This window comes from Neodiprion fabricii, chromosome 4 (assembly GCF_021155785.1).
Source record: "Neodiprion fabricii isolate iyNeoFabr1 chromosome 4, iyNeoFabr1.1, whole genome shotgun sequence".
Classification (NCBI taxonomy): domain Eukaryota; kingdom Metazoa; phylum Arthropoda; class Insecta; order Hymenoptera; family Diprionidae; genus Neodiprion; species Neodiprion fabricii.
Window position 1 is genome coordinate 5,924,980 of NC_060242.1, and position 24,180 is coordinate 5,949,159.

General features: G+C 36.3%; 2 protein-coding genes across 10 annotated transcripts in view; one reads left to right on the forward strand and one right to left on the reverse strand.

The window, feature by feature from the left end:
- The window catches only part of LOC124180288 (14 kDa phosphohistidine phosphatase-like), a 124,532-nt gene that overhangs the window by 19,366 nt on the left and 80,986 nt on the right, over positions 1 to 24,180 (reverse strand). The window lies entirely within an intron of this gene.
- LOC124180282 (arrestin homolog) overlaps positions 8,212 to 24,180 on the forward strand; it is a 93,768-nt gene continuing 77,799 nt past the window's right edge. Inside the window, exons 1-2 of one of the 4 annotated variants that reach the window (XM_046565599.1) lie at positions 8,212 to 8,570; positions 16,797 to 17,395. In XM_046565599.1, the coding sequence (XP_046421555.1) occupies positions 17,256 to 17,395 (140 nt within the window). In that variant the 5' untranslated portion in view covers positions 8,212 to 8,570; positions 16,797 to 17,255. The remainder of the gene's footprint in view (positions 8,571 to 16,796; positions 17,396 to 24,180) is intronic. The other 3 variants (XM_046565598.1, XM_046565601.1, XM_046565602.1) reach the window with 3 other exon arrangements.

Consider the following 24,180-nt stretch of genomic DNA (forward strand, 5'->3'; position numbering starts at 1 on the left):
ATTCTAAAAATTGTGAAAACTTAATACACCGGATTTTATCCCGTCAAATCGAGGCACTCGAGTTTAAATTTCAAGATTTATTTCATCCTCTTTTATTCCGTCCCAACCGGATATCGTTGCCTGATCTTTTTCCACCGCAATTTTAATCGAAGGTAAGATCAGGGACGGCGTGTAATTTGCGTTTTCGATAATTTACAGAAACTTAAAAGCGATTGGAATATTTTATGGAAAAAGTACGACTAACCAAATTAGAACTTGAATGCTCGATGAGTCGTAATATTTTCATAAAATCGAGCGAAAAATGTTGGTCAAAAAATTAGCAAACTTTATTTAATGATTCAATGTAGAAAATCTGTTGAAAAACTAAAAAAAAAAAAAAAAAAAAGAGAACCCAAGATATTGGAATGATAAACGGAAGCTAATATGTCGATTCTTTGTTTCGAATTCTTTAAAAAAATTTATAAATCTGTAGCAGATTCGTTCGCATTCACGATACAAAAGCTCATTTTGTTGAAAAGACTATTTTCTACGAATTTACCGAAACACTTTTTTTCATCCTGACGACATTGTTGAATATTCAATATTACGATGCTGCAGTAATATCGTTTACGATTAATAAATGGCAATATTGAATTGCCTGCTGGAAAACAGCAAACGAGAAAAAAATTCCTTTAACAATCAGTGGCTTACTAAGAAGAGGATTTTTTTGTTTTTCAAATAAAACAGGCGATCGTTATGTAAAATTGAACGAATCTACCGGATTTATAACAATTTTCAAGCGATCTGAAACTAAGCATTGACATATATGAGCTTTTTTAATTTCAGTAGATATTTTCTGTTTTTGTATTTTCAAAGAAATCTTCCTGGATTGAAAATATAAAAGTTTGATAAATACTCAATTCGCGATCATCCTGCAGAATGGGAAAAAAAGGAATTGTAAATGTTTGTTCGCGACGATTTTAAAACAAAAATTCACTTATTAACGAGCAGTTCACAAAAATACACACATACACACATAATTTCAACTCACCGCCGATTGATTCATTGATAAAGTCTCTGGGAAGAATTTTCCATTATTTCCCTAATGCAGGTTGCTTGATCAATAAACGAGGTTTTCTTTCCCTCTAGTCTGCATTACATGAACTATGCATATACCGACTATGAAATTCAAGTTACCCACAAGAGAATAATAAAGAGTATACCTGAAAGGAATTTGCGTCAAGGAATATCCGGAACGAGTTTACCCCAAATTAGATAACAATTTAGTCATCTCAACCCGTTTCTGTTCGTGAAATAAATCAGGGGAGGTAAAAAAATTTTACACAACGAGAGAAATTTTTAGTTCCGGTTACCGCTCAGTCCTCAACTATTTTCATTTTTTACCACAATCAAAAAATACAGTTCCAGGTAAAAAATGAAAATTAGTTTTATAGCTATTACCGGAAAGTCTGGTAGCCGTTGCTATTCTTTCTCGTTACGATCGCTGTTGCTATATTTTCTTGCAACTGTTGCGAAAATTTAACGCTCGTGAAACGATAAATCGACGTTAAAGCCTTGTTTAACTAAAAAAGTAGAGTAAACCTGACAAACTGATTTTGCGTTGCGATTACCAAAAAAGGATCGACGATAGCGCAAAATGGTTAGACGTACCTCGTTTTCCGTAATTCCGACAATATTCAAACAGGTTTTTTAACGATGCCTGTGTACTCAATTTTTCTGGTTACCGTAACAAATGAAATTTTTCTCAGTGCAATATCCATGCAGGTTGGGGTAATATTTTCACAAATTAGGTTCACCCAGTTTTGGCGAAATTTTATCAGCTCCTTAAACCGAAAAACGATGAAAACAATTTTGCTGAATGCAAATTGAACGGCAACGGATCCCTTAAGTTAGACTGTGAGCGAGGCTCAATCGCTAAATCAATGTGAAAAGACTTTAAACGGCATTCGAGGATTATTCATAGAACTTATAGCTGTGATTATTTCAGGCATAACACCCTCAGAAAGAATGGACAAATTTTTTTAAAACACTTTATAATTCGTTCAGAATCACATCCAATGTCATTTGGAATGTCTCGACTCGTGATCGAATCCTTTACGGACTATTAATTATGTGTATTAAAGTCTTATTTTAATTAGCGCGAACATTTATTACCTGTCTATTCAATTTGTTTTTCTTTTTTTCTTTTTATTGGTATCTCAATTTGACATTCATTAAGCACGTTATTAATTAATTAAGTGAAGCTGATTGAAGTTCTGAGGCTTTACCACCAAATTAGAAAACTGTCAGACAGGATATTAAAACCATGGAAATGTAATACTTTACAGAGTGAATGGTAAATTTTATGGAGCATAAAATTTTGAGAAAAAACAGATCAAACGAATTTATATGCAAGCATGGGCGTGTGAATTATATATGTGTAAAAATCGTTGCTACAATGTCAAAAGTTTAATTACGAAATAATCCAATTTCGGTGTCGATACCGATGGCAAAAATATTCCCAGAGTCGGGAATCCGTCGGAGAATATTGCAATATATACGAGATATTATGCGAAGCTCAGAAAAATCAAGATATGCAAAAAATATCAACTGTGGTTAAATCGATATTGTGTAATTATTTGCTCGCGGAGTGTCTGGTGTCAAGCTCTTGAAAAGAATACGAAGATCACGAAGAGAGAGAGAGAGAGAGAGAAGGGGCAAGAAAAAAGAAACCGCTGCCGAAAATAGCCTCGAGGCATAAAGCTGATTACCCAGCCGTGGAAGCTTGCATGCAACCTGAGAATTCCGAAGAAAAATCAGAGTTTCATCGCACGTGATATGTGTACACTTCTAATATTGGTTAAGTGCAGGGTAACTTTTTATCCAAGACGCAGTTATGTAGCTGTTTGCTTTTACTCTTGTCACGAATCGTTAATGGCAATTTGGTTGTTCGGTATTGCGTTCGAGCCGACGCGACGGAGAATGGGAGCGTAAAAAGTAAGTTATAAATAGAAAGGTCGAAAAAATTGTAACGCAAAGAAAAAGTAAAATTCAGATATTGTGCGATTTAGCTTTTCCTACATCTGATTCGGGTATCGCTCTGTAAGTTAATTTTCAAGGTGAAAAAGAGTCACAGAACGCGTCAAGTGTCGAAGGAAAAAATTGCGAGCTTTGAAGAATTTTGATTTAAATTTTAACGTAACGATAGCAGTGAAAATATTTTCGAGCAAAATTGTAGTCGGTCATTCAGAAGATGAGAGTGAAATTTTTATTTTGTATCGCCGTTAAAAATACAAATGTTACTTGTAATTTGTAATTGAAGGGAAATAAAATGAAAGAAACTAAAATATAAATTACGGTTGCTTCTTTTAATTGATTCAGAATGGATTACAAGTACGACTTGCATTCTTTGTTTCAAGTTAAACGGAATGCAAATTACCTTGTTATTTTGTAATTCGTAGGATAAAATGTGATTAAGGGAGTGTCCTGGTCGATTTCGATGTTGATATATATATCTCGAAATATCGAAGTCCACGTATCTAAAATGCAAAGAAGAGCTTAACGGTCTCGCTCTGAACGCAATTACGAAGAAAAACATTCCGATGAATTTACAGTCGACGCAGAAATAAAGAAATTGCATGAATTTTACGAATCAACCATATTACAACTTCGTAGAAACCAAGCCATTTCTTTATTTCAGCATCGAATGAAAATTTATTGAAGTGTTTTTGTTCATAATTGCGTACAGAACGGGGCTGTTAAGCTTTTCTTTGCGTTTCAGATACGCAAACTTTGATATTTCGAGATATACCGGGACAATCTCTAGAAACTTGAGAATCAATCGCGCATGCGCCAAATAATTCAATCTCATTGGTCGACGAAATCTTCCCGCAGCGATATTCTTGACTGCGACGCAGGCGGGCCAACCTGCGCAAAATGTGTACGTTTGAATTTTCAAAGAGCGTGAGCGTTAAATCCCGACCGTTCTTTGAAGAATCGACTTTCCGACCAGACAACAAATGCTTACCAAACCTCTCCGAGTCGCTGCCTCGATTATTAGAGATTCTAACCTCGAAATTTCGTATCAACTACATCGCCGTCAGAAACAGTTTGACAGCTAAAACTCGGGATGGCCAGCCTGGACTAATAGCCGATAAAACTCGCGCATGCGCAGTTGATTTTCAAGTTTCAAGATATTTTCTCGGTATAAGTCAACGTCGAAATCGACCAGAGCACCACCTTAATTACAAATTATGATTAGGCGGTGTCCATTACCGAGCAGAAGTGTGAATACAGCGTAAAGAAAACGTTATTGTACGAAAATAACGAAATGCGAAAACCTCATCAGAGTAAAATTGCGACAATATGAAGTGAATCGCGTGCAAGCGACAGTTAAGAAGGATAAGAAAAGGTAACTGGTTTTTCTTCTTCTTTTTCGTCAGCCGAATGACAAACTGGTGGGTTCATCCGCTTTCGCTGGCTAATGCACGATCGTTAGGTTGACGCGAATATCTCGAGGTTTGGATGTCGCCGCATTTTTGCAAAAAGTTTTTCGACAAAGGAAATAAGAAATCGATTGAAAAAAATCCTATGACGCTAAAATGTTTACGTTGAAAATTGGAAAATCCAACACCGTCTTCGGTATTACCACGAATCGTCGAGAGGGGCGGGCTATTTTTGATCCTCGATCCTTGATCCTTGATCCTTGATCCTTGATCCTCTTTTGATTTCCGGGAAAAGCGTCGAGTCCTCGAGAGACCTATCGCAGAGGCGGCAACGTGAAACGTCAAAGCACTCCGGCTTATTACCTTGTCAAGCGGAGAGCTTACCACGAGTTTTACTTTTATTCATCTCGACCGACCACCTTGCGTAACGCGGTATCGTGTCGTTATATTCCCTCCGCGTATAAAGAGGGAAATGAAGAAAGAAGGGAGCGGATGGGAATCAAGGACGAAACGTCCGTTCAACGTACGGCAATTGCCCGCACCCTGAGCTGATCGAACCACCACGTTGCTCAATCTCGATTCCAATCTTCATGAAAATCTTTCCAAGGTCTTATCGGCCCGCCAAATGACCCTCGAATCCATTCGTCCACCGCCGTTTTGTAAAACTAAATCAACAACGATAGCTGATACGGTCCTCTTGATGGTTTTGCGCCGTTACGCGTAACTCGGACCATTTCGTATTCTTATTGGTTCAAGGGGCACACCTGGTGTGACAGCCTAAAAAAAAGGCGATTTTTGGGAATTGAAAAAAAAAAACTACTGTATCAATTATTTTAAAATTTTGAGGGTATATTTATACATATTTTGAGAATACACAGTAAAATTTTTGAAGAAAAAAATTAAATGTTTTTCGAGTTACATGCGATCTCCGACGGCGCTGAAAAAAAAAGGTCCACCACTGCTGCAGCGATTCCGGCCTTATCCGTGAATGAAACCTAAAAAAAAAATTCTTGTTAAACTAGAAGATATTGTCCGTACAATGACCTACCAGTTTTTTGATCTGATCAAAAATCGAATTTATGGCAGGCCAAAAACGACCACAGTTTTGGGTAAAATTCAACTTTTTTTTTTTAAACGCCGCCATTTTGTCAATTTTTGATTTTTTTTTTCGACCGTAGGTCATTGTATGGACAATATCTTCTAGTTTAACGAGAATTTTATTTTTTTAGGTTTCATCCACGGAGAAGGCCAGAATCACTGCAGCAGTGGAGGACCTTTTTTTTTCAGCGCCGTCGGAGATCGCGTGTAACTCGAAAATCATTAAATTTTTTTCTTCAAAAATTTTACTGTATATTCTTTGAACATGTATAAATATACCCTTAAAATTTTTAAATAATTGATACATCAGTTTTTTTTTTTTAAATTCCCAAAAATCGCCTATTTTTTAGGCTGTCACACTAGGTGTGCCCCTTAAGATTTTTCGTTTTTTTACCCTCGTCATTTTCGTTGGTTGGATCGATACGTTCAAATGACGAACGCTTTTCAAATCCAAATCGGGAACAATTTGAAAAAGTGTGATGAAAATATGGAACAAACAATCGGGTACGTTTAGTGTGGGTGCAGGAATTAAGAAAGTTGTAATCAGTACTAGGCATCGTCTGATTACAAATTGTAATTAATTATACTTCAATTAGAAATAACATTACATGTTGCATTGCGCGTGTAATTTTTAAAGGGAAAGAGAAACTATGCGTTCAATTTTTACTTTGTAATTAAAGTGAAATGGAATGCAAATTGTATTTTCATTTTGTAAATCGGTAATAATATAATAGAAATTGTATTTGTATCGTGTAATTGAAGCAAAATAAAATGCACAAATTGAATTTTTTCTCTGTAATCGAGTTTTGTACTTAGGGATTATTCTGTCACAATCATCTACGAAGTACTAGTGTAATTTGTACCACAAAATGTATTGTATTGTATTGAAAAATATGTATTGTATTTGTACTGCAGGATACGAATGTAATTCGCATAACAAAATTTATTTTATTTCATTCAAAAATGTGTATCGTATTTGTAGTAGAAAAAACAAGTGTAACGTGCAATTGTAAATTTAATTTGTTGTTAGTTTATTATCAACTATAAATTGAATATGCAATACAATGACAGAATTCACGTCATGTCACGTGACCATATTTTAAAATGGCGAATCAAACACGGTGAAATAAATTACAAAAAATGTAATTGTTCCAGTTTTGTATCTTCCATGATATTGAATCCGAAGTTTTGAGTTTCAGATTTCGGTTCGAGGCTGCGGAAAAAATCCTTAAATCAAAAAATGTCGAATCGAATGAATGGAAGAAAAACAAATGTTTGTTTCAAATGCCCAAGAAATGGTTGTCAAAATTCTTTCCATTAAAAAATTTGACTCACGCATTACCGCCCCAATTTCTGTCGAGGCAAAAAAAGCGTCGCCATCATCGAACCGCATCTATATCAACCTTGTGCAATTATTTTCAATAACGTGACGGTAATCCCGGGACAGGTGAAGTGGCGCTGGAAGGATGCGACGAGAGACTGAAAGCGGCACTCGAGAGAGCAACTTCGGCAAGCAATTGGCGAGGGTCGAGGGTTGGTATCTTTTCCGGAGGTCGCCGAGGTCAAAAAGAGACGAAGGCTGGATCCCGTCTTTCGGTGAAAGACTAACGCGTTGAAGGATCGTCGTCGTCGGGCGATACGATAAAAAAGAAGAGAGAAAAGAAGTGAGAAAGGTGAGAGAGAAAAAAAAAAAAAACAACCCTCGTAAATAAGGGTGGGAATAATTGCGATAACGAGAAAGACAGGCACAGCTTTCACAGTCGCCGTATTCGGTGTGGAAAAGCAACAGTTTGTTTCAAAGCTTGGTGAAACGACTCTCCGATCAAGAGATTTCCCTTTGCGAAGCTTTTAACCCTTTTTGGACCACTAAGCTCGCATCGCGGCGACCGCATCAAACGGCTTGTAGATATTATATACCAAATAACACTATACTTTCATCCCTTTCAAGCTTTAACCCTCGTTTTCAAGCCTCTTTCCTTCTTCGTATCACACTCGACGCGGGTTTATTATCGGACGTTCCATTCGAACGGATCTGACTATTGTAATATGCACGTACGAATTTAGCTGCGCAAAAAGCAGCAAAAATTTGAAATTTTAACCAACAAAAGAAAAGGGTGAAAAATTATTATCAATTGTTACACAATCATACAATTCGCTTGTGTTGAAAAATTTTGTAGGTACCTAGTTGACTTGTATTTAAAATTTTTATCGCAGGCAATCTTGCCAACAATTGTTCAACCCTCAAAAAAAAAAAAACCAAAAAATGAAATAAAATTAAAAATTCTCAATCATACCATAAAAAAATTCGCTTCGACTAGCAATGGCAAGGCTCGCAAGTGAATAAACATAAATTTTGTTAAAATTCCACGACAGTAGTTCGATCGGAGAGCTGATACAAAAACGAGGGATATAAAAAACCGCGGCCTACATCCGGTACAATAATACAGGCGTGGGTGTTGATCATTAGCGGGGTGAATTTGAGGGGATGAATTAGTAGAAACTGCACAATGATAAATTGTTGGAATTGTAATCGGAGCGGAGTTTCGGGGTATTGGATTGGACTGGGACTTGGAGAAGGGGAGTGAAAAGGGGTCCGATTCGCATGCAGGTGGAGGTGAGTGGCAAGGGTCGTCGCGACGCTCCGCGTCGGCGTCGCTCAGTTATCGTCGAGCCTCACGAGCGGCCGGACGAGGTAAAAAGCTCTTGGAGAAGCTCGAACGAACCGCGGAATACGAATGAAAATTACGAACTGGCAAGGCCGAGAAAAACGGAAAGATAATCACTTATTTTTTTTCTCGTAAACTTCCATCGATTTTCGCAACCTGTTGAGATAAAATTATTATACGTGTGTCGGATGATATTATATACATACATATTGGTAAATTTGTAACTACTTTTAACGCGTCGGTTGTGAACATTAATTAAATAATTTATTCTGTGTTGGGTGTCAGTGCGGCGTGCGTTATTAGTCTAACTGTTTTTATAAAAAAAAAAAAATATATGTTTATTTCTCCTTGAATAAAAACTTGACGAATTTAACGATGAATGGTACATAAGATAATAATTATAATAATAGTAACAACATCGATACGAAACAGCCGCGATGCGAGAGTAAATCAATTGTTTCAATCGAGTAACGTTTAATTACGCGAAGCAAGCTCGAATCGTTGAAATTCGATACGATAAATTGAAGTATATATATACATATGTAACGGTTAGAAAATTTCTTTCCATTTATTGGATAATAAATTCCCAGAACTCGATTCAACCTTGTCGAATAACCGATTTGGTCGTTTTTACGTTGAATTACACGCGAACCTTTCCGCACGCGGAATTTTTAATTGTAAAACGAAGGTGAACGAAAAAAGATTTTAAAAAATTGTGCTCGAAGCGATTTTCAGATTCTAAAAACACGACGAGAATTAATAATTCCCGAAGCGATTGCAGTTATCGGTGTTGAATATATTTTGCAAAAATTCATCGTTTCAGTGCCCGTTATATATAAATTTCGCGAAAGTTTCACTGCATGAATGATCAAACGAACGAATTGAATTTCAGTTAGAATAAATTCGAGCACCGAAAATTGCGCGATCAAAACTATTATCATTCTTCGGTACATGTGAGGGAAAATTTTTTGTCAAAAACGTGGCAACATTATCGACAGTTTATCTATGCGAAGAATTTCGAACCAGCGATGTAAAAACATGTCGATAAAATAAAAAAAATTAAACCAATTATGCGGTCGAATTCTTTGATCAGTAATGATGGTGACGAAAAAAAGGGTAGAACTTCATTTTTGTTGGAGACAAAAAATGAAAATAAAAAAGAATATTCCCAAAAAATACCAAACGCATAATTAGAATTGTTTCGAAAATTTTTGCACCGCAATTTGTGATAGGAAAAGTGTGAATATTATCACGATATGAAATTAAAAGGGAATCGGTTTGAAACAACTGACCTTGAAAAATAAGAAAAAATAAAAAATCTAACCACCCCGAACTCGAAGGGATTAAATTCATTCATTAGATCCTTACCAGGATAAATTCTTCGAGTCCTTTAAACGAGCGGGAAGTTCTTAATCGATGCTTATGATCAAGGCTACACCACCAATTTTCAGGGTATATTATCTTCGACTAGCGCCGTTGGGTGTAATTAGATTTCATTCAAATTTGAAACTCTAGACTCGTTTCAAGTAACCCGCTATTATATATTTTCGTTAAAAATTCTATAATCATTATGAAATTTATTCAAAACAAAAGCCTTTGTGAAAGTAACGCGGTGAAAATGAATTTTTCCAACGAGGATCAAACTACCGTGACAAAAATTGTTGTTATTTCAAGCTCTGTAAATGATTCGCTGCCCTTTTCATTACACATCGCTAAAGGCGCAACCAGTGGCTCGGTCATCGACTGGCTCGAGAAAAGCAATCGTTGTTTTCAGCCTCGCAGAGTTCAAACAAGTGCGCAAAAGTCCCGGGAATGAGAGGTTAAAATTACGAAAAAAAATAATCAACTTTTTGCCAACATCGGTACTGCTTCTTTTTTTTTTTTTATTTATAAAATTAATATCTATTACGCTGATGAATTTCATTCGTTCGACTTTTTCCTCCCGAAAAAAAGAAAAAAAAAAAGAAAACTAGAAAAAAAAAACACACCGTCCGAATGAACACAAATGAAAAAGCGAACGATTCGATCCTTACGATTGAATTAAGTCCTTGAGCTACGAATAGCGGCTAGTCATATATTTACTGTGCATAGAAACGTCATAGAAATATATATGTATATTGTATATATAACTCAATTAATCCAAGAGAACAGTTTTGTTAAAAATTCATATTATTATTGTTATTATTATTCTTTTGTACATGCAGACCCGCTGTCTAATCCGATTTCAAAAGACAGATTAAGTGCGACTATCTCGCCTACGCTCTTCTGCGGATTCATTCCGCAAATGGAGGCACGCCGTGATTTCTTTTTATTTTTTTTTTTTTTTTTTCTCCTTCTCGCTGCTGAAAAAATGTCGAGCAATTTATCAGTTTTACGAAGAAAATCATTCGACTTCCAATTATGTTTCCGAAGTTAATTCTGCAACGTTCATTTTTGTACTCGCGCGGTGTAATTTTTGTTACTTGTTGTAAACCACGTGCGGTAAGTTTGTTTGAAAAAAAAAAAAAAAAATGTGTAACATTAGAGCTGCGCAAGTTCGATATTTACAGATTTTGAAAATTTCATTATTTATTTATTTATTTATTTATTTTTTTTTTCATCGTCGTGATTGTATGAGCCTTAATTTTTTTTCCAACTTTCGAAAAATAAAAATCTTGCCGATCATGATCTGCAGATATAACGATAAATCGAACAGAATACAATTGATCCGCGACTTTTTTTTTTTTTTTTCAACAAAGAATAAATTTTCCGGTTTATCCGGCGGTGTTTTCTGCGTCATTAACGGTGAGGTGAATATTTATTCGAAGCCCTTGTATATATTTCAGTTCTCATCAAAACTGAGCTTGCAATTATTAACGCAAGCTCGTCATCAGTTTAACGGAAATTACAAAGGGAATGGGTTATGCAATTCTTGTTATAATAGGATTACCAGGTTGATCAGGTGCAAATGAAGCATCAACGCAGATTGATTAACTTAGTTTTCAAAATGTATTTTTCCTTCGTTGATCACAATCGCTCGATCTATAAGCTGTATAAATTAACGCTGTTGGAATTTGATCGGAAAATTTTTTGTAACTGTAAAAAATAAAATTAGACATAGCAGTGTCGTTGAAAGTTTGCGATTGGAAATTGAAAATTTATCGCGCGGTATAAACGGGGGGAGAAAAATTATTGTCGCACACTTTTCTTCTGGATAATTTTACACCGCGTATCGTAAATTCCTATAATTACGAAATTATCGCGTGTCTAATGATATAAGGACGTATGAGCCAAAAAGATAAATTTGGTGATAAAAGAGCGTATCATTTTTTTCTTTCTTTTTTTTTTTTCATTTTTCGCTGAATTCGATACAAAGGCAGTGAAAACGCGTATCTAAATTAAAATCAGCCGAAAGAGTAAGTAAGGGTAGAAGGTCTTACGTTTGATGTGGATACGCCTTTTCGGCACCAAATATATATTTTTATTTATCAGACTTATGAATGGTGTAAAGATCGCATTCACCAGTTTTGCGTTGCTTTTTTTTCCGCAACGTAAGATTTTATCGTTTTTAAGGAAAATCATTAACATTTTATAAATTTTCAAAAACTCCTATCAATCGTAACGATATAAGGTCGTATTTTTCGACTTTTTTTTTCTCTTCTCTTCTTTCCCAAACGCTGTAAACCCTTTCAGTCGCACATTTTTCAACTTGATATTTTTGCCTGAATTTTATTACTAAGGAGTTTTTCGTGTCGGCGATCACGCGTCCAAAGTCGGAAATTGATAAATTCTTAATGCAAGATGGCGGATGTATATTCTGAGGATGAAAAACAAAAAAAAATAAAAAAAAAAAATAAATAAAAATTCGATAATTCTGGCAGGAACTTGTTACTCGGTGGTTTTTGGGTTTACAAGAAGTAAAAAAGATCGTTTGAAGTTGCAAATACCTAAACTGCGGTAAGACTAGGGAATTAAAATCGCGCTGAGGATTCGACTGTGACCGAAAGGTTTAAAAACCTTTGAATCGTAAATATTCGTCGATTTCGGAAAGAATCTTTAAAACTTTTTATTTTCACAAAAAGTAATGTCAAACGTAACGTACGATCTTACACCATTGTTAGTGAACGTGATCACTTCTCACAAAGTTCACGACGAAAGGGTTGTTACAACTTTCAATTCCAACATTTTTTAACGTATCCCCTCATGTTTTTCGCGTAAACACAAAGGTGGGAAAAAACGCGCCCTTTTACCTTTACGCGTGATAAAAGGTCGCGTAATGGCGCATACGTACTTATACCATTAGACACGCGATGTAATGTAATGTAACGTCATTCGTCCCCTTATCTGATCCGTATTCCATACAATATTTACACCAACGTCTCCCTGTCATTTTACAAGCAGAGTTTATCTGCACCGCACGGTCTTGGGTTGTAGAAAAGTGGGAAGAATCACGTGGCGAAGGTTCTGTTACGACGCTGATGTAAACTATAAAATGAACCTTTCAACACCGAGCCACACCAAAGATTATATACAGTCGAATTTATGATTCGATAATCTAGTGAAAAAGACACGATGTTTGAGATAGGAAATTTAGCATTTTGTGAACTGTTTTATAATTCTTTTAGGAAAAAAAAAAATTCCTTTTTCTCTTCATTGTTGTTGTTTTTTTTTTCCAGCTTTCATTTATTCAGAGTTTCGTTTGAATCTCTGATTGCACTTTTACCTCGAATCAATTTTCACCCATTTCGCATTCGCTGAATAGCAGTAACCGCAGGTCAATTTCAAAGATTCCCACTCACCATTTGTATAATTTTTAAGCGTAAAAAGATCACGGTCAAAAAATATCCCGTATCGTATTTCGGAATTTCTTGGCACAGACTCGCGGATGCTTGAAAAATTAACATCCTTTAGAATCGCATTTATTTCCTTGAAGAAAGAACAAAACCGCAAGAGAAAAAAATATCAATTCCAAAGCTCCTTACGAGAGATTCAGTCTAACTAGGAATTCGTTAGGTAGGTATTCCAAATTTAAACAAATGAAAACCTCGAAAAAATCATTAAAAAAAAAAAAAGAAGAAGACTTTAATCGAATATCATCACGTCGTATTTTCATCGAGTGATGAATTGCAAAATTTCTATAATTTTTAACGCTTTTTTTGTAATACCAGAATTTTAGGGGATTCGTTTTTTTACTCGGGAAATTCTTGATTAGTGAAGTAAGAAGAATAAATGAAAAAAAAACAAGGAAAAAAAAGGCTTAACGTACCGCGAGTCGAAGAGATTGATCGCTTGCCTGTGTAAATCGAGCCTCGTATTTCTTGGAAAGGAAAAGCCGGTCGAATCGATGAGCATCGAGCTTTTATGCGCTGAATGGAAACAGTTTACAAAACACTTTGACCAGAAAATGGTCAGCCGTAGTTAAAACCAAAGAATTGCGGTTTCCGTTTCGCGGTTTGTATTCTGACGGTTCAAATGTCGAACTTGAAAATTTATGCCTAAATTGATTTGTATGTATCTATGAATTTGTACATTTTATATTATTTGTAATGAAAAATTGTTGAATTTAGCTCCAATTTGATTCGATCGTAAATGAATTCGTGTTGAAAATCGACTTAAATTACTTTCTCGAAAGAGAAAAAAATAAAAAAAATGGTCTCTTTGATTATAAGAGACATTACAATGCAATTAATGTGATAAAAATGTGACGGGAAAGTTTTCAATCTTTCTTGGAACAAAAAAATTGTTAAACTTTGCTTGAAATTTTTTAGAGACATTCTTATAATTCTTTTTAGGTAGCGTGAAACATACTTTTCGTATTCTATGATCTAGTTTGTCGAATCAATGCTTCGTTTTAAGACGATACGCGTATAGGTCTGTATGATATATATGATATAACGCAAAGATGACAATCATCAAAGTTTGCGCGTTTCAAAGGGCAAAGTTCGGCCCCTTCGTTGCTCGGAATTCCCTGTAGTGATGCAGAGGCGGACTGGGAAACAGGCCTGAATTAGCTATGCGCTGTATTACAGAGAAGTTGCCGTTGGCTAGCTTCTCGAACCCTGCACGTAGAGTATTTAAACTAGCGATAATTTATGTACACGAGAGTTTCCCACGCAGTTTGAGCTGGAAATGTTTTTTAATTGTATTTTTTTTTTCTTGGTTTCGGAAAATCGAACGGTCACGGTATCGGATTTTTTAAGAGCAGAAAAATCTGTTGAATATAATTTTAAAATGTCGAAAGTCAAAATGTAAAGAGACCAAGTACAGAAAACCAAAATACAGAATCGTCAGAATTTTGACGATTATATGTTTAAGCTCGCTACACGTAATTATCTTATTATGTTTTCACTTTTTTATACTTCGATTCTCCGTATTATAAAATTTAACGAAATTAAGAAACGTTTGAAAATTCGACACCGTGACCTTAATTTTATTGATCCAGTTACACTTTTACCCCCTTCTAAAAATTCCAATACAGTTTATTTCAAAATATAAATATAAAATTGAAGAGTTTCTCAAAATAATCGTTTCAAGATAAAAAAAAAAAAAGTACGGATAAAAAAAAATTAAAATATTTAGTTAATCACCGTACGGTTTCCGTAACATTTTTCATTATTACTATTATTGGTACAAATTATGAAAAAAATAAGAAATAATAACATCGACAAAAATGACTTGTTTTTTTTTTTTTTTGATTCTCTCTCCACCTACACACTTGTCGCATAATAATGTCAGCACAAAAACCCTGCGAAGGGATTTTTCACGCCCACGATCGTCGTCACAAGTACGATACGTAATATATTACGTTATGTATACAGCTTTTGTTAGGAACGAGAAATATCGTTGCGTAACTTTGGTAAAAGTGCTGTGCACGGTTTCCGTCTCGACGAATGAGCGATGATGGGTACTCTTGGATCAGCAGGTCGGTACAACGTATACCATATCGATTATACATATACCTATACACACGTATAACGGAAAGGAAACTCTTTTCCCAAGTATACAACAGCCTCGGATACATGGGGAAAAAAAAAACACGGTGTCGGTCGACCGTGTCGATTATGGGTGTTGAAAAAACGATCGAAAGAAAAAAGTAAACTGGTACGATAATCGATAAATCGCCGATAATGTACCGAGCATCGAGAAACAAAAAAAAAAATAAATAAATAAACAAATAAATAACAACAATATCGAGAATACTTTTCACACGTTGACGAGAGGGTGGATTTTTTTATTTTTCTTTCGTCAAGTTACAATAATTATTTCTCACGTTGCGCAATACGCGTGACAAGTCCTCATTTCGTACGACTTGGGTAATTCGAAAAAAAAAGAAAAAAAAAAAAAAGGGTGGAAAAAAGTCTGTCACCATACAATTTGTCCGAAATGGCGCGCTGGGTAAACATATGAGAGTGTTTGAAAGAAATGAAAGGGTACAGTTGTAAAATTGTCTCATAAATGTTTGAGGCTCAGATACTGTCGGCTGTATCGCGTGGTCAGTAGGATATGTACATATACTAGTGTATCATAAGCCGCAGGCAATGAAAAGAACGAAAAAGAAAAACATAAACAAAAAACAAAACAAACAAATGCGAAGCCGCTGTGAGAATAAAAAGAACAGACGGCTGTCGGGGGATTTCAATACGGAAAATAATTTTTTTTCCCCTCATTTTTATTGCTTTCACTACCTATCACACCTTCGTTCACTATCCACGGTGAATACGTGTAATGAAGAACGCGTGAATTGGAATTTGAAAATTTCAACGATCTATTTATGATATTCGTGAGAATCAAGCGGGATTTTTCTGAACGCAGAATATCATGAGAATTGATTAGCTCGGATCGATTGAGTAAAGAGTTGCAATTTATAGGAAAAATAAAGGGGGGGGGAGGGGATCGTCTTTCTTCTTTGTTGTGTAATATTGATGATAGCAATTTTTGCCAATGCGTTGTATTATTCTTGCGTTACATAATGTATTACCTTTCTCTTGATTAATTCAAGATGGAGGGAAAAGAAGGACAAAAATAAATAATGATGCGTAACCAAGAGAGCCTTGGGACGACAGTAATAAATCAGTTTATTCACTCGACGAGTGTAAACGGATAATATCGAGGGTAGATATTTATGAATTTTTTATCGATTAATCGTTACAACGCAACGCAGTATCGAATTATAAGATGCAAAAACGTTTGCGCATTGGCAAAAGAGAAATTTATTCCATTGCGGATTATCAGCCAATTTGCATCTTTCTTATCCCACGTTTTCGCGATAATAATATACTCTTTTACATACGCATATTATTACGCGTGGAATTGGAAAGTTATTGAATAATAATGTAAGTAGTAATACAGGGACTGTTCTGGATACAGATTCCTTTACCGACATTTTACCGACACTCCGATTGCCGGTTCTGGATACAGATTCCTTTACCGACATTTTACCGACACTCCGAATGCCGGTTCGGGATACAGATTACTTTACCGATATTTTACCGACACTCCGAATGACCGTTTTGGATACAGATTCCTGTATCGACGTTCTACCGACACATTGAATATCGGTTCTGGATACTAAAGCGGCGAAGCAGATGAAGTCCGATTTACATACTTCCATTTTCGACCTACTTCTTAGCTTATATGTAGATACTCGGGAAGCCGGATAGAGATCCAATTTTTACGATACACCCTATCACCTCAGAGTGCAGACATATTTATATTTCATCGCAGAAGAATCAGCTGCTGTCAGCTCGAGGCGAGTCTGATTAAATATCGAACCGAGTTTGTGAAGCTACGTCGGTTCGTCAGACAATAAAAGAAAGAATAATAATAAAGGAAAGTAATACTATCCTTTCAGCGCGTCAGTGAGTTGTAACAAATGAAACCTGACTCAAAACAATACCGAAGACACTGAAGAATAAAAAGGAAATGAATCAGTTGATAAAAATAACCAAAAGTTCGATAGGATCATCGTCGTGCGGTATTAATTGCAAATGGTAATGTTTCACGGGGGTGGATTAGCACGTCCGGAAGTGTGTGCGTGATCGTGTACTGTTTATTCGGCTTCTGCGATCGTCGTGAAGCGCGGGAAAATATGGCCGAGATTACTACCGAAGCCAGCAGGCATTCTTCACAGGATAATCTTGACGATGATAACATTGGCCAGGATCCCACAGTCGCAGAGGAAATGTCCGAAAATTCCCAGGACCAGACGCAGCTTCTCGTCCCGGACAAGTGAGTGTTCCTTTACTTCCATCTCAATATAAATATGATATAAAAGTCGGCGATCGTTTCGAAGCACTTCATCGGATTCACTATGTCAAGTAATGATGTGAGCTTTTTTCAAATTCAGGTCACATGGGATCGTTTTGAGCTACTGCAAAAGGTCTGAATTAATGAAAGAACTTGAGAATTCCATCACAACTAGTTTTTGTATCGCTTGCAAGTCCTTTGATAGTATTCTTGACATCATTATTAGTCTTTATTAATGTCCATGGTAATGTTCGGCAACTAAGGTTTGCTTGTTTAAATAGAGAACCTACTTTAGGAGACCGAAAAGTAATTGATTTTAGGGAATTTTTTTGACAGCGCAGAATTGAATGGACATTTTTCAATTTCTTGGGAATCTTTTATTACTAGTTTAAACTACATATGGTAATTTTTTCAAATCATTTGAATCATGATTGATCGAGTTATCATCTACGTCTCACAGCAGAAATTCAGTCATATTGGCAATTCGCGTACACTCTAGAGGTCGCAATTTTTATCTGAAACCAACTAAACTGTAATTTTTGCATTGTCTACATTATTTCTAAGAACGTGAATCTAAATCTCCTGATTAAAGACGAACGTGGATGTTTTACAGGTAATTCAAAAAGAGAGTGTGATGTTTCGCCATTTTTGTCATAGCTTTTTGTAATTAAAAGGGATACTTCAAACGATGGTAGGTTTATGTTTTTAGACATAATACAAACAATGAAAAAAATATCAATTTCGGTGGTTTCAGATCAACTTTGCGACCTTCGGAGTGTACGCAAATTGCCAAGGCGACTGAAGAACTACTGTGGGACGTAGTTAATAACTCGATCGATTGTGGTTGAAATGACTTGAAAAAATTACTAGATCTAGTTCAAATTAGAAATAAAAGATCCTCAGAGTTTATAAATATCCATTCAATTCTTTCCTGTCGAAGAAATTCCCAAAAACCAATTACTTTTCAGTCTCCTAAAATAGGTTTCCCCCTTTAGACAAGTGCAACGATAGCGAAAACAAAATTTGAAAGAGCGGAAAGCTAAAAATACAACCCTAGGAAACATGATGCCATAAAAAATCATTAAAACTAACTGTATAATACAAAATCACTTAAAGTATAATTTCGGATCAGTCAATTTGTCGAAACATCTTCGACTAATTTTTGATTCCGATGTGAACTGAGGACTATTTTCAAAGTCCCTGAGTGCTCAACGTTGTCGATAAATGGAGAAAAGAAACTTTCCGTACATTGATGGCTCAGGGAAATTCGTTTCGTCACTCAGGGTAGTTTCGAAAGAAAAAGTTTTCAGCGCTGAGTGGAGCTGTAAATCCTTATGCATGCGGTGTCGACGGCACTGTGCGCCGCTGAAGCACACACGGTACTTTACTTCGAATTCAATATGTAATCGCGTTATCTCTACTAAGAAACTGCGAAGGGGAGGAAGAGACTTCATTCAAAGCGCGGCGCTATGGATCTTGGAGAAGTTCAAACGACGAACCGTCTTCTTCAATACCTAGAAAATCGTTTCTTCATTTCCGGTTATGCAGGTTGCAAGGGACGAAAAGAATTCTTTCTTATATGTCACGAGTTATTTGTAATTTCAAAGCTGAGGATGTTTCGGTCGCGTAATATCATTGAATAATCAAAAGATAGACGACTACAATTCAGAAGTCTCGATACAGATTCCAAAACCTCTTTTAAATAATGAATGACTGAAGAAGTACGCTCACTGATCGGAATCAATCTTCAGGAGCTAGAATCGATGAGATGTCACTTTTGAACGCTACTGTACAACGTTTACACGTAACAAGTTTGAATTTGATGAAAATTTTCAAGACTGACAAAGTGAAATTTAGTGAGAAGCTTTTTTGAAAACAGTAATTCTGCCGCTGTTGTTACACGTTTTCAAAAAGTTTCATGAATACTTAGATCAATTATTCATCGTGCAGTAAGTTTATTTCGAAAATGAGTAATCTTACACGAAAAACTTCGTCATTGTGAAACTTCAAAACTGGCCGGAGGATGGACTCGAAAATTGGAGTAGCTGGCGACTACTAGTGATAGTCTCTGTGGGATCGGAGATTTTTTTTTTTAGTGATAGTTTCTATAACAAGATCTTTGCCTCGACGCGAAAACATCCGTAGGATTTTTTTTGGATAGTTAGTAGGTACAATGGAGAAGGATCAACGCGACATGCCGAGAGAGAGACAGAGAGAAAAGAAAATTTGATAAGAGAGAGCACATCAACCGATCCAAGACTGTCTGGGGAAATTCGAAGGCTAGTAAAGTGAGCGAGCTGGTTATGCAGCAACGTTATGCAAGGACCGAGTGGAAGTCCTTGGTGGTCCTTGGCACTCCACGGGATGGGTAAACCCTTGAGTGTGCATATTTCAAAACTCGCTCCCCGCAGGCCCAGAGGTCGAGTCTGAAACAACGTAGCTTTGTCACGTTGCATACTTTCAATTTTTTATAGCCCCATGCGCGGCAATACAAGGTCTTGGAAACCCTCGGAGGAACCTCGATCCATCACTGATCCAACTATCCACTAAGCAAAGTGCATTATGGGAGGCGAAAACATTGAAGGGACTATCCAGTATCCAGACGTAACTATGCGAGAAGAAATGTGAAAGTACTCTGTCAGAGTTTCAATAGACATTCGGTCCAACTTCTTGGATGGCGTTAAACCAAGCTACGAATGTAAGTCATCTTCCGATCGATCAACTTTCATCGACAACTAAAGCTGCTGCTGATATTGAGATTCGATGATGAATTTTTGATGAGTAAATGTTGACCGAGGGGCTGACTGAGGACGCGAAAATATGAAGCCGTGACCAACTATTGCATTGATCTACAATGATTCAATAACTATTGGAACTCTTTTAGATCATGATTCATCGATCGAAACTTCAGGTGCGTACAAGAATTGTGTTAGAATCCAATCATGTATTCGAATAATTAGATTCAATTATCAAATTTCGATACATTTCACGTGAGCGAATGTTAACTGAGAGGCTAATTGAGAATACGACAGTACGAAGCCATGGTCAAATATTGTATTGATCTATAACCATTAACTAACTGTTGCGACTCTTTTAGATAATGCTTCATCGATCGAAACTGTGAACGCCTACAAGAATTGTGCTGGAATCCAATCAAATATTCGAAAAAATATGTTCAATTATCAAATTCGGATGCATTTTAGACGTGCAGATGTTGAAGCGTCAAAATTAGCAGGATCTTCATGAAGGACAGAACGATTTCTAACATCGCTAACCACATTAGAAGGAAGTAAAAGTTTAATTACCGAATATCGCTGCAGTCAGATTAGTGAATTTGAATAATTTGCATACCCCTGAACCGTCAGTGACGATTCATGGATTTTCTGGGTCAATGGACGGTTGGAATTTGATAGTTCCAGAGTGATATCGAGGGTTGTATAATTTACGTGAGACTGTTCCCTAGACCGAGATTGAGCGAATAACCGAGCATGACACGGAAAGTTGTTACGTCACAGCTGGGGCTGAAATGGATGTTCGTCGATCGCCAAACACCGAGAAGAACCACAGAAATTACAGTGTTATGGTGCACGAATCCGTCGTCTATCTCGACTGTCGCGCTGTAACAAATAACAACAATTCAACCGGGTGATTGATAGGCTGATGAAAAATCTGAGTCAGGGTGGTGGCGCTGCGGGGGACAAAGAAAAGGACGAGAAGAGGAACGATCCACGGCACGCTTAACGAAGATTGAGTGAGTGGCACCCGGATCTCGCTCTCCTTGGGATTTCCTTCCGAGTCTTAGTGACTAGGCTGTCACTTGGTTATGCCTTGCATTCGTTACTACCCTTGACGAGCCAACTGCCGATACGAACATCGCGATTTTCCAACAGTCTTAGAAGCTGTAGGGTACTCCTTGTCTCTGACTCGTTTTGAAAAGGCTAGATTTTTGATACTCGACGCTAACCCGACTAAAGTCAGCCTGGAGCGAAGCTTGTTTTCACTGCACAAACGGTTTCAAGATATATATTAATTTCCCTCAACTTTCTCTTTTTGCGAGCCAATTTGCCCAAAACGGAGTATTAAATGACCCATGATGGAAACAGGCTTCACAGTGCTCAATTCTGGTCATTTTAAGGGAAACGAGGGAAAGCTTTGTGAAAATAGTTGAGTTGTTGGGGTATCCAATATATTTTCACAGTATCGACCTAACAGTAAAAAATTAGATATACACTAGGACGAATTTTTTCACTTGTACCACAAAAATATGTTGATATTATAAAACAAAAAATCCTCTGTGAATATAAAAATTTCTGGATAATATCAACACGTGCCAGGGGGCGATTGAAATCTTGAACGTAAAACACATTGAAATTTTCGACGTTTTGTTGATTATTTATTTATTTTTTTTTTTTCATCGAGTAAAATGGATCAAAAAATCAATTTGATGCTTGAGAAAAATGTTCATATTTTCAATTAAATGTAGGAAGAGAATAATTTAGGATGATAACGAAACTCAAACCGTAAGAATTAAAGTTTTATGAAATATAAAAAAGTTTTGACATTCAACGTATTTTTTCTTTCTGTTCCTATGTCAAGTTGGCAGTATAAATATTGTGCTCAAGCATCAAACTGATTTTCACACTTAATTTTAGCTTATGAAAAAAAAAAAAGTATCTGGCAAACATCGGATGGTTTCAAGGAGAAATCGACTACTTTAGCGTAAATTTAGGGGGAAACCTTCAGTTTCAGAGTGCTTGTATGCAAATAAAAAAAAAAAAATATGTGACGTAGTCCAAGTTTCTTTTTAAATCTCTCGTTTTTTCATTTTTTTACATTGGTTTTTAGAAGGTATGAGAAAGGCTCAAAACTGACTCGTCCATCTTTCAATTATTGGAACCAGAGTACAAAATCACACCATAGAACACCTAAAGTTTAAACCCAAAATCAAGTAACGAAGAAGGGAAATGAATGTATGACCAAAACAAAAAAAAAAAATTATTATTCCACGTTTTCGCAATGGTCAAGCAAAGCATAAATCACATTTCGGATGATCGGCGTGTTAAAAATGGTTTTAAGGTTGCAGAACAGTGATTTCTTTCCTTATGTTTTTTTTTCTTGTCACCTGACGTAAGTGAAGCGATATCTCTCTGTGCATAAAAACACGATTATCGTCACTGAGCAGCGGGACGTCGCAACGAAGCGACCGTTTAATTAACCCCCCCTAATTAATTCCTTCAGGAACAGATTGACGTACGGAACGTGTCGTATAAACCGTTTCCGAAGTTTCTACGGAAATTGAAACGTCGACGGGGAAAATTCAAGCCAATTTTCGATTGGGGGATAACATCGTCGATCAGCATCGGTCAGCTACGGCGGTTTGCATGGCACAGCTACAGTGACGATTAGGTGCGATGCAATTACTGATGATTGGAATTTGGACAACGCGAATTACCCGAATTTGCTGGAACGTGCAGAACTCGCTTTACCTGTGACTAAAATCCGATTTTAAACCGTGTCGAACGGTGATTGCTTACTGACGGCATAGAAAGAGGAAGACGGAACTTTCAGAGAGGAAGAGGAATTTTTCAGAGTCTCGGGAAAACATGACTTTAACCCTTTCATTTACGGAAGCCACTGTAGTGGCACACTTTTATTCTTTCCTGTTTTTTTCTTATACTCCATGCGAAGACCTGAGTTTTTTTGCATTTGCAGGGGAAAAATTACTAAAAAATTTGGAAAGATTACGATTTTTTAAAAATTCATAATTGTTTCGAATCGTTATAAATAAACGTATAGAAGAGAAAACGTATTTTCGTAAATGCAATTCGTTAGCAGAGAAATTTGACAGTAACGGTATAATAAAAACGCTTGGAATTCATTGCTTGGCAAACAGAGTTCTCAAAATGGCCATTGGATTTACAAAATTCAATGCACAAGGGTACTTTTTACCCTTATCAGGGGTGGATATAGATAGTATCGGGAGTTGCAGATGTTTTCGGCCTAAAATCGTACTGTATCAAAATAAATAATCGTATAAATCTCATTCAAGAACACTTTCTAAAACAAAGTTGATAATTCACCCCGTTTTAGGGGTTGTTTTTAGTTTTAATCAATTTTTGACATCAGATTCGCATTGAGGGTTAAAAAATACATAGGAAACGTGTAAATGAACTTCAAGCCATTAAAAAAAAAAAAAAAAAAAAAAAACATCAATCGCGTGACTGATAAAGTTACGTGGAAAGAATGGCCATTCTGACGCCGTTTCGTAAAGGTCATCAGGGAATCAGGGGTCCTATAACTTTAGGATCTGTACAGAGTTATCAAAACTCGTGATTTAAATTTCCAGGCTGTTTACCGAGCCAAAGTCTGAAAAATTGAAACACGTTGAATTGTTGAGAAAATTGTAGAATTTTTTTTCTCAACTGGGATTTTCCCAAATTCGAAAAACACCGAAGTCATGTTATTCTTCAGATTTTCAAGTTCCGTAATTTTACTTTCTTCAAAATTTTCGGGAGCTATAACTGAGCTGAAAATCATCGTAACGGCAGAATTCAAAAGAAATCCGAATGAGTCATGATAATAATTACGAGTTCAATTCTGCGAAAAAGATTATTTTCCGCTATAAATATCGTTCAAGTTAACGAAAGAGAAAATAAAAAGAAAAAAAGAAAAAAAAAAAAACCGACCCTATCGCTAGAACTTTTGTGATAACCGCTTTTTGACACAACCGTAAACCAAAATGAAACGCGGTTTTGCATACGAAGGGT